Source organism: Nematolebias whitei, chromosome 10 (genome assembly GCF_014905685.2).
Source record: "Nematolebias whitei isolate Nwh7 chromosome 10, NemWhi1, whole genome shotgun sequence".
NCBI lineage: Eukaryota > Metazoa > Chordata > Actinopteri > Cyprinodontiformes > Rivulidae > Nematolebias > Nematolebias whitei.
Window position 1 is genome coordinate 17,046,490 of NC_056507.1, and position 11,766 is coordinate 17,058,255.

The 11,766-nt window shown below is 35.8% G+C and overlaps 1 protein-coding gene across 1 annotated transcript in view; it reads left to right on the top strand.

Moving 5' to 3' along the window:
* Positions 1–8,279, top strand: part of LOC119416004 — an 11,655-nt gene extending 3,376 nt beyond the window's left edge. The window contains exons 2-5 of the mRNA XM_037683174.1: positions 3,236–3,601; positions 6,950–7,033; positions 7,180–7,258; positions 7,391–8,279. Coding sequence (XP_037539102.1) covers positions 3,236–3,601; positions 6,950–7,033; positions 7,180–7,258; positions 7,391–7,604 — 743 coding nt within the window. The 3' untranslated portion in view covers positions 7,605–8,279. The remainder of the gene's footprint in view (positions 1–3,235; positions 3,602–6,949; positions 7,034–7,179; positions 7,259–7,390) is intronic.
* The last annotated feature ends 3,487 nt before the right edge of the window (positions 8,280–11,766 follow it).

The window sequence follows — 11,766 nt, forward strand, 5'->3', positions numbered from 1 at the left end:
ATTATTTCCATGAGAGCCATTGATGTAGAGTTTTTTGCTCTAAACCCATACTGACTGCTACTTAGAATGTTTTGTTTAGTAATAAATTTATCTAATCTGGTCACAAACAGTTTTTCTAGAATTTTTGAGAATTGTGGTAATAAGGATATTGGTCTATAATTATTGAACACACATTTATCACCATTTTTAAAGAGAGGAACTACCTTAGCTACTTTCATATTGTCTGGAAATATTCCTTTTGAAAATGATAAATTACAAATATATGTAAACGGCTCGATAACATAACTCATTATGTCCTTTACAAACATCATATCCATGTCCACCCAGTCTTTTGATCTCTTATCTGTAAGATTTTTTACAACATTCATTATTTCTTCTTTGTCAGTTCCATTAAGAAAAATACTGTTGTCACAACTTATAACTGAATGGTTCACATTATTGTCTACTTTTGGTATTTTAGCAGCAAGGCTTGATCCAACGTTCACAAAATGATGATTAAATCCATTTACAATTTCATTTTCATCATGGATTTCATTGTCATCCTTCAAAAAATATTGTGAAATACCTGTTTTTGCTTTATGACTTTTCAGAACACTATTTATTACTTGCCATGTTGCTTTCATATCACCATTGCTTTTATTTAATAAATCACTATAATATTCCTTCTTGTGTTTCCTTATAATCCCTACTAATTTATTTTTATACTTCTTATATTTCTCTTCAGCCTCTTGTGTTCTCAATTTCAAGAAACATGTATACAAATAATTCTTTTTTTTACAAGCATTTCTCAACCCTTTCGTCATCCATGGTTGGTCAACAACATTTCTCTTTGTACAATTATTTTGCACACAATTCTTTTCATACAGAGCTCCTAAAATATTCATAAACTCATCATATGATCTGTTCACATCATCAACATACACGTCTTTCCAGCTTTGTTTATGTAAATCATCTTTTAATTTGTCCATTGCTTTTTTTGATGTGTTTATTGTTTTTTCCTTAATTGTAATTTCTTTTGTAATGCTTTGATCATTTTTATAAATCATGAAAACTGGTAAGTGATCACTCAAATCACTCATTAAAATACCTCCCATCACATCCCCATTTGTTACATTTGTGAAAATATTATCGATTATTGTAGCACTATGAGTTGTAATTCTTGTTGGTTTTGATATTAACGGATAAAGATTTAAACTATACAATGAATTTGTAAATGTACTGATGTTATTTGAATCTGTTTTATTTCCCAGGTCAATATTAAAGTCTCCACACAAAAAAATGTTTTTATTAAAACTCTTGTCCAATAGTTGTACCATTTTATCAGTGAATATTTCTATATTTGATCCTGGAGATCGATATACACAACTTATTAATATGTTTTTATCATTCTTGTTTATTATTTCTATTGTTATTATTTCCATGATATTATCAACAACTATTGACATTTCATTAATTAATTTACATTTTATTTCATTTTTAACGAATAGAGCCACTCCACCACCTCTTTTGTTGCTTCTGTTCACATGATATAATTCATACCCTTCCATGTGAACATAAGTTGTGTTTTCATCGTTGAGCCACGTCTCCGACAGTGCTATTATTGTAAAGGTTCTGTTTAGCTGTTTTAAATAATCTATTATTTTGGATATATTTGCATTTAAACTTCTACTGTTAAAGTGAATAATAGAGAGACCTCCATTAGTTATATTGATGTCATTAAACTGTTCTTCATTATAATATTCACAGTCTTGTATTTCAGGGAAAAAATTTGTATCAATCGCATCTTCAACATTGTATATTTTAAACTCTAAGTCTTCGTATGTTGCCATATTATAATGTATTTGTTTGTTATATATTTTGATTATTTATTGCTTGTGAAGTTGTGTCAATGATTTATCATCTATCATTTCCTGAGCTTATTTTAGTCTTTCCAGATCTTTCAGGTCTTTTATTATCTTAGCCTGAGATCCTTCCTGTATTTTGATCCAGATGTTTCCATTTCTTGTCCAAGTTGATGCTATTTTTTTCTGTTTTTTCAACCACCTTGCTTCACGTGCAATGTTTCCATTTTTTTTAGTTAGATGTTCATTTATGTAAACATTTGTTCCCTTCAGTTTTTTTGCTTGCATTATTACATGGTTTCTTGATTTCCTGCTAATGAACTTGATGACTATGGATGGTTTGGCTTTATCTGATTTGTTGGGCAGTGTGTGACAGATTGAAATGTCCTCATGTTCGATGTCAATGTCTTTGCTTTGTAAAAAATTCACTACTTGCTCCTCCAGAGTCTGTAGTTCTTCCTGTGGTGCATCTTCTGCTGTGTTAGTACCAGCAACAACTCTTGCATAAGTTCGGTTCCTAACTTCCAGTCCAGTGATCACCAAGTTGTCTATTTTTGTGTATTGTTCCATGTCGTCAACTTTCTGTTCCAGTTCAGCTATTTTTTTGTCTTTACTAGTCATCAGTTCTTTCAATTGTCTCACTTCTTCAGACAGTCCTGTTAGTAAATCACATTTAGCTGATAATTTAGTCATATTTGCACTCAATTTAGTCACTTCAGCACTCAAAAAGTTCAAAGATTTTTTAACTTCCTCCATATCTTCTGAATTACTTTCCGACACTTGTCTCTTATCTCATCACATTATATGTTGCATAGTCTTGTTTAGGCTGCCTTCACACCAAGCCTGCCTTAAAGAAACATATGATCTCAGTGATGATATTAAAAAAAAAATAATAATAAATAAATGTAACACTTTTAACTGCACATTTAGAATCAATTGAGATATGATGTTTATCGAATAATTAACTATTTGAACTGCATACACAGAATTGACTGAATTCTGAAAGATGAACGATGATTACGGATAAAACTGTAGCCATGTGTATGTAAACCCCAAATATATGTAGATTTAAAATGTCTAAAACAAAATATAACATATTGGTTTATTTATGCTGAAGTATCATTTCTTTTTTGTTTGTTTGTTTTGTATTTTTTTGACTGTTTACTCTGATAGACAAGGTAGGTGACAATGATCAAAGCCCAAGACTTCCAGAAATAGGCTGTAAAGCATGAACAGATCAATAGCAGAGAGCAACAATAGTGTAATTAGCTCAAACATAGTTTTAAGATAGATTTAAGGTAAATATGATCACTTTCATTTAGAAAATAGCTCTCACAAGCCAAATCAAAAGTCATGGAGATCATAAATATGTGTTTTTTTCCCCCTGACAACAGAACCTCTAAATGTTGAAAAAGAAGAGGCAAAGACAAACACAACTCCAACCTCACAACCTGAGGAAGATCCCGACGTCGAGGCTGGTGATTCTACAGCAGCCACTGAGACAGTCAGTCTGCTGGAAATTATAGATGAGACCACATCAGCTCCTGTTGCACCTTTAACTACAAAGCCAAGTGCAGATGAGTCAGAAGTTGAAACTTCTGATGATGGGAACATATTTGGAGGGAAAAACGGCAGTGTGGATTCCATTGTCACGCCTGTGGAACCGGACTCTGGATCTGGGATACCTACCTCAGAGCTGGACGAAAAGACTTTTCCGAAGTCTGTTGACGTGCCACATAAAACACAAATGCCTACAAAATGTGAGTAACACAAGGAGAAAACTGAGCTTCTGGTTAGAGATGTCAAAGAAAACACAATAAAAACTTTTTAATTAAACACAACTGAATTAGACCAGCACAGGGTCAAATTTAGGACCAAACTAAGCCAAGGTAGTTTTAACTCAGCAGGTTTGACTTATGAGTTAGACTCAGCTATATAACTTTATGGACCCAGCATACCAAGTTGAGTTTTCTATTCCAAAATTATTTTGTTGAATTAGACCTCATTGTCAGATTTTCAGAAAGTCCTAAAAGTAGATAAAGAGAAACCAATTAAACAAATGAGACAAAAATATTATACCATTATTTATTGAGGGAAATGATCCAATATCACATATCTGTGAGTGGCAAAAGTATGTGAACCTTTGCTTTCAGTATCTGGTGTGACCCCCCATCCCCATGCAGCAATAACTGCAGTTGAATGTTTCCAGTAACTGTTCGTGATTCCTGCACACTGGCTTGGAGGAATTTTAGTCCATTCCTCTGTGCAGAACAACTTCAACTGTGGGATGTTGGTGGATTTCCTCACATTAACTGTTCGCTTCAGGTCCTTCTATAAAATTTGGATTGGATTAAGGTCAGGACTTTGACTTGGTCATTCCAGAACATGAACTTTATTCTTCTTGAACTGTTCTTTGGTAGAACCACTTGTCTGCTTAGGGTCATTGTGTTGCTGCATGACCCACCTTTTCTTGAGATTCAGTTCATGGACAGATGTACTGACATTTTCCTCTAGAATTATCTGAGATAATTCAGAATTCATTGTTCCATCAATGATGACAAGCCGCCCTGGCCCAGATGCAGCAAAACAGACCTAAACCATGATACTTTCACCACCATGTTTCACAGAGGGGTTGCAGTTCTTATGCAGGAATACAGTGTTTTCCTTTCGCCAAACATAAAACTTTTTAAATTTAAACTAAGAAGTTCTATTGTGGTCTCATCCGTCCACAAAACATTCTTCCAACAGTCTTCTGGCTTGTCCACGTGATCTTTATCAAATTGCAGATGAGTAGCAATGTTCTTTTTGGAGAACAGTGTCTTTCTCCTTGCAGCTCTGCCATGAACACCATTGTTTTTCGGTGTTCTCCTGATGGTGGAATCATGAACATTAACATTAGAAGTTACCCTGGGGTCCTTTGTGACCTCGCCAACTATTCCACACCTTGCTCTTGGAGTGATCTTTGTTGGTCGACCGCTCCTGGGGAGGGTAACAATGGTCTTGAATTTCCTCCATTTGTACACAGTCTGTTTACTGTGGATCAGTGGAGTAAATGGTAAATGGACTGTACTTATATAGCACCTTTCTATCTTATTTCAAGATATTCAAAGTGCTTTACATTACAATCTGTGCCCTCATTTACCCATTCATACAGCACTCTACTAGATCTCTACAAAGCTAATTGAACAAATCATTCTAAAGAGACTAATCAGTGCTTTTAGATCACAGTCATACATTGATGGGACACATATCAGAGGCTATGAGGGGTTCAGTGTCTTGCCCAGGGACACTTTGACATGTGACTGCTGGTGGATTCGAACTTCCAACTCTCGCATTGGAGGACGACTGCTCTAACCACTCAGCCACAGCCGCCCTTAAAGAGTCCAAACTCTTTAGAGATGGTTTGTAACATGTGGCATGGAGGCTGCACAGCTGCAGAAAGAAAAGCTTTGCAGAGAGTGGTGAAGGCTGCACAGAAGACTGTTGGAGTCAGCCTCCCCACCATCACAGACATCTATACCTGCAGATGCAGGAAGAGAGCCCCCTGCATCATGGAGGACCCCACTCACCCAGCACACACACTTTTTGCCCCGCTCAACCTCAGGAAGGTGGTTAAGGAGCATTAAGTGTAGAACCACTAGACTGAGGAACAGCTTCTACCCTGAAGCTGTTAGACTCATGAATATCTAAACAGGATAATCACTGTGAAAAATCACATCATGTTGCTGCTGATCTGTTTCATGTTGCTGTGTTCATTAAAATTAATCTGCTCACACAGACTCATGTTCATGCTGCTGTTTGGCGTATTGTTTTTATGCTATTAGTGCTTAGCGTATATTTAGTTGATGTTTTTCTTAGTTCATATTTTAGACCTTATTACTGTTTTTCTTTTACATTTTATTGTTGGATGTAACTGGGACCCTGTGTACATATTTTTGCTCCACCACATGTGGTGCGAACGACAATAAAGGATATCTGTATCTGTATCCGTAACCTTTTTCAGCCTGATGAGCATCAACAACTCTTTTTCTGAGCTCCTCAGAAATCTCCTTTGTTCGTGCCATGAAACAAAACATGTTGTGAAGGGCAAGCCCTGTTCTTTAAAGCAAACAAGGTGCCCCACTCACACCTGATCGACATCACATTGACTGAAAACATCTGATTCTTAATTTCACCTTCAAATGAACTGCTAATCCTAGAGGTTCACATACTTTTGCCACTCACAAATATGTAATATTGGATCATTTCCCTCAATAAATAAATGAGCAAGTATAATATTTTTGTGTAATTTGTTTAACTGGGTTCTCTTTATCTACTTTTAGGACTTGTGTGAAATCTGATGATGTTTTAGGTCATATTTATGCAGAAATATGGAATATTATAAAGAGTTAACAAACTTTCAAGCACCACAGTACAAGTTGTTGTGGTTTCCTTTAAAATGACCCAATACATTTTAAAGCAGAGCCAGTCAGGTTCAGTTTGGTCAAGTTTTGGCTTAAAATGAAGTTTATGGTCAAACCAATCCAACTTTACCCTGTAATTTTCTAGTTTAGCATGTATTAGAAATAATATTCAAACATGATATAGGTAGGCTAAAGTGTATATACAAAATTATGACTACAACTTACTGCAGTATTCAGTATTAGTGTTAAAAATAATCTGTCAGTATACTATATTTCTGCACAACAACTCCTATTTGACTGCATGAAATTGCAGTTAACTTGTCTTTTGGTCCGATGTCTTTAATTTATAATATTTTCATTAATAATCACAATGTTTGAGTTATGTTGCGTACTTCTTGTATGGAGAGACACTTTAACAAGAACAGCCCATCTTAAATGTGATGCAACAAGTTTCAGGAGTCTGAAGTAACTTTAAGAACATAAGGACGCCCTCTTGTGTCAGCTAAAACACATTAATTCAAGTTTTAAAAAATAAAATAAAACTAGCTTGTGTTTTTCATAAATAAGGCAACAACACAAACAGTTTAATGTGATTCAAGACAATTTGTTGCAACGACATATGTCATGAATATGGAGAGGTTACATGTTTACCATGTTTGTATCTAAGATGGGTCAAATGATGCCTTTGATTTAATTTCTGTGCAGCTCCAAATCTAATACCTGGGAAAGGAAGGGCCCTGGTTCCTTCTGAATCTGAGAATGAAAAACGGGAAAACCACAGTTCATCAGGTGAGCAAGTAAACCTCAAACATCCTGAAGTACACTGACTGCAGCCAAACAATGCCCGATTGGGGAAAACTCTGGGAATATAACGTTTTTCTTCCTTCATTACTCATTTAGCACTCACTTTTAATTGTTGTTGTTTGTCCCTACAGACTGGCTCGTTGTTACTATTGTGATTTTGGCAGTGGTAGCCATTTTTATTGTTTGTGTAGTCGCTGCCAAAAGAAAAAGGTACGAGTTGAAAAACACACTAAAAATGCTTCCATACAGCATGTTTTTGGCCTTTATTGTGTTTAACTTTTCAAGATTTTGCTGCAGGTTACAAGACGGTGAATAAAATAGTTACTGAATGTTCTTTTCTAGCTGGTGCGGCAGGAAGCAAACCCTGATGATCACGGCCAAAGATGGCGGCGAGGGCAACGGGACGGCCGCCGCAGCTTCCAGCTCCCACAACCAGGACAGAGAGCAAGAAATGGTGACCCTCATGAACAAGGAGAACATCCAGGAGAATGGCAACACAGAGGAGTTCACGGTCATCAAACTAGAGGAGTCACCAGACAAAGACCAGCAGGCGTGAGAAGGTCAAGGCTGACAGGACTGGGAAGGGAGTGGTCCGAAGAGAAGACACGGAGCGAAGAAAGAAAGGAAAGAAGACAAGTTGGGATGGGGAGCCTAAACTGTGGGTGTGTAAACTGCTTTCAGTGAGCAGCAGTGAATGGACACTGACTAGGAAAGCATGGATGTGATATTTGGAGCATTTATTTGTCTGTTGTCTTTAAAAGAAACCAGACCTTTCAAAATAAAGTGCAGCAAATTGTTTGGTGACAATTTACTTAGGACTAAAACCTGGTCACCAAAGTGTTTTTTCCAGTTTGGTGTGTTCATGACTTTGTATGCTTCGTAAAAAATACAAAGCTTCATATATGAGTTTGAGGTGTGGGAGGGGGATGAGCTGTTGAGAAAAAAAAAAAGATCCGTTATTTGCACATTTCATTTGCTGAATCCTAAAAAAAAAACATTAAGGCCTGAATACAAAATAACAAATCAGTCACCTTAAATGCTTTTATTTTGCTTAATTATTTAGATGGAAAACTAATCCTCCCTCTCCCCACAATATTCCAATAATTCAAACGTGAGAACAATATGCTGTATCCTTTTTTTAAGCTTACCATAGTTGTTTTGTTTTTTTCTTTTAAGAAAACTGAGGTCTTTTATATCTTAATTTATGTCACGTGGATTTGGTTTGTGTACATAACGTGTCTCTTTGAAAAGGACTTTTGCAGCAGCTACCAGTACTTCTTGTGTTTTGGTAGTGAGCGTCTCTGTTACCTTCAAGTGGAGAATTTTTTCTGCTTTTGAGGCTTATTTAATTAGAAACAATATCTCAGAGGCAAACATTTGCAGAAGGATTTTGCAATAGTCAAAATGAAGTGTATAGACTATGAATGAAATATGTTGTATAGTTTCCAAATTTAAATAGTGTATGCCCAATTGAACGTTAATTAAAGTTTGGAATGAGGTATTCTGATTTTATCATGAAGAATAAAACATAATATTATATATATTAGGCACAAACCAATGTAGAATTTTAAAACTAAAAAAATAGTGGTTAAACCACAGTCATCATGTCTAAAAATCAATTTCTACACAGTTTTGGTGAATAATTGATGAAAGCCAAGCTGTAAATTCTGGACTGAGTAGTACATCAGTTATAGAAGGTTAATAACTGTAAACAGTGTAAAGGATTTCTTCATGACAACCTGACCCTGATGTCGTCTTTATGCTCCTTCTATCCAGGGGCTGTTAAAAATGAAGCTTGTGTACCAGCTGCTCTTTACATGTTAACCACATGCTGCAGTTTTTCTATTGAGCTTTCTGTAGACTGAATGTATTTCACATTGTGTCATATCAATATTAATCCACGTGTGACCGCTGGTATTTGTTTCCTGTTTTATAATTGAGAAAAAGCTGGTTTATATGCAGTCATAGCAAACTGATTTTCCTAGCTTGCCTTTTTTTCACTTTTGCTCTGCTTTCCAAAAAAGCTTATGTACTAGAGTAGGTAGATTTGACAGTGGGGAAAAAAAAAAAGTTGCTGAAAAGATTTGTAAAGTCGTGAATAAAATAAAAGTGTAACGAGAAAGGTACGCTGGAACGTCGTGTTCTCTGACCACTTATTCTCTAAATGTGGGAACAAAAGGAAACGGTTGAATGGCGTGACAGGAAATGCATGTTGCTCCCACATAGGAGGAAGTAAGGTTGCCATGGCACCGGGTTTGAGATGCAAGAACATGTTAACACAAGAAGAAGAGACTGAGACAAAGATGGCCATTTTGAAAGATACAGATGGCGCCTTTCCAGTAGGGAGATGCATGCTGTCAAACTGACAGAGAAGAACAAAAGCTGTTTAGTTTTTTTAAGTACACCTAGTACTTTAACACATTCAGTGCAGAATGATGTGCAGCAAACATCTTTACAAGACTTTTTAAAATATAATTTGTTATAAATTTTATAGCTATTAAAGTTTTACATGTCTTTTAAGTGAAATAGTGAGGATTGATGGCTGCTCGTGAGCTTTCCAACCACCTAGAAACATTTTTTTTTTCCTGCTGAAGCATCAGTGTGTCAACATCTAAAAAATGGAAGCAGCAAAAATGTCATAAACTTGAAACAAATGAGAAAATAAATTATATGAATGTTTGGAAAAACAAACTGAAAATCATGCATCTTTTTCTGTTCTGCGTTTGTCTAATTTTCCTTTTTAATGTAGCGTAGTTGTCATTTTATTGAAAATTAATTTAAAAAATGACTATTTGTCAGTAAATGATGGAGTCACATTAGATATGTCTTCTTAAGTGCTGTTCACAATTTCTATTTCTGGAAATTGCGTCTGTTGGTCGACTAAATTATTCAAATATCTGTTTCAGGAACTTAGATATTTTTTTATTATTACTTATTTCCATTCCCAATCTCAAACTCACTTTGAATCCTTGTGATTTGGCTTTTTTAAAAGGTTGATACCAACCTGACACCTGTCCTTTTAGTATTTTATAAAGTTTCATGAGTTAGAGGGGCGGCTGTGGCTGAGTGGTTAGAGCAGTTGTCCTCCAATGCAAGAGTCGGGGGTTCGATTCCACCAGCAGACACATGCCGAATTGTCCCTGGGCAAGACACTGAACCCCTCATTGCCTCCTATGTATGTCCCATCGGTGTATGAATACGATAAAGCACTGATTATTCTTTGTAGCGTGCTGTATGAATGGGTAAATGAGGGCACAGATTGTAGTGTTAAGTACTTTGAGTGTCTTGATAAGATAGAAAGGTGCTATATAAGTACAGCCCATTTATCATTTACTTAATGAACAGTACCTAAAACAAATTAATAATCCACTTTTCACTTCTTCATTCTCTTATGAACAGCACTCTTATTTTGTGTTCCTTGAAATAACATGTATTTTCCATAAAATAACTAACTTGTCGAATAAATGTAGTTTACTGTAAACCACAATATTCCCCTCTGAAACCAATTGAAGATATTCACACTTTTTAAGTATTCGAGTTTTTGTAAGAATGTCAACCAAACTGAAAACACATAAACTATTTAAAGTGGTTTATTACCAGGACCAATAATACAATAATCTCCAAAGACCAGACAAAAATTTAGTTATGAATCAACATTTATTAGTTATATTTGTATATGTACACCAAAGGTACAACACTTATTGATAGGTAGAAACACATTTTTTTGTATATACTTTAAATCAAGCACAGAATGTTTCTTCTATTCGCCCCAGTTGCTTATTATCTCACACACAGACTCTCTGATTCCAACAGCTCTACACGGAGGGCAGGCCTGAAACATCTGGACCACGACAGCCCATTGTAGGTGGCGGGAAAACAGGCCATCGTTTCTCTCCGAGTCTTGTTTGAGTACGACACATTTCAGTAGAAAAGTACGACCTATAGGTAATCTGGCATTTTGTTGTGCCGTATACTACTTAGCTGAACAAGCATCAGGTATTGTGTGTGTGCGTGTGTTTCAGTGTAAAAAAGCAAAAAGGCATTGGGAGTAAAGGCAGTTTACAGAGTGGAAGTTCTGCGGACTTCTTTGACAGCGTGACGGCGGTGGACTGTGTGAAGATAGTGAAGGCTGACACGAGTTCTAACAGATATATATTAAATGTCAATGGATGTTTCAGATAAGTCACCTGAGGATTGTTGCTCTTTTCTCTAAAGTTTGTTCTGTCACTCAAATTAACTTCTTGGCTGTTTCGGATTCCTCCCTCTGACCTGCACAAAGGCATTTTTAAAAATTATTTTATTTAACTTTAAAACCACGACGTCAACCGAAACAAGTCAGGCTGACCCTCTTTTCAAACCAGAAACTTCCTTTTGTCTCGTTTAGCTCTTCGTCTTTCCCTTCTCACCGGGTTTCTTCCTTATTCATGCAGTTTGTTTCAGGATCACTAGCATTTCAACAAATGTCTGCATTGCCACTGAACAGAACAATTATATATTTATGTATGTACATTGAAAATGACATCACACTGCTTATATCTTTATGGAACAAACATTCAAAACGCGTACATTAGATACAAAAAAAAAAAAAGATATATTTTTATGTCGTTGTGTGACAGGTGAGTAAAACAGCTAGTTGACAGCAATTAGAAAACAAAAAGACAAACAGTTTATTACATGAGCTCATCTATACATTTTGTCTAATCTAGTCTCACTCAAGA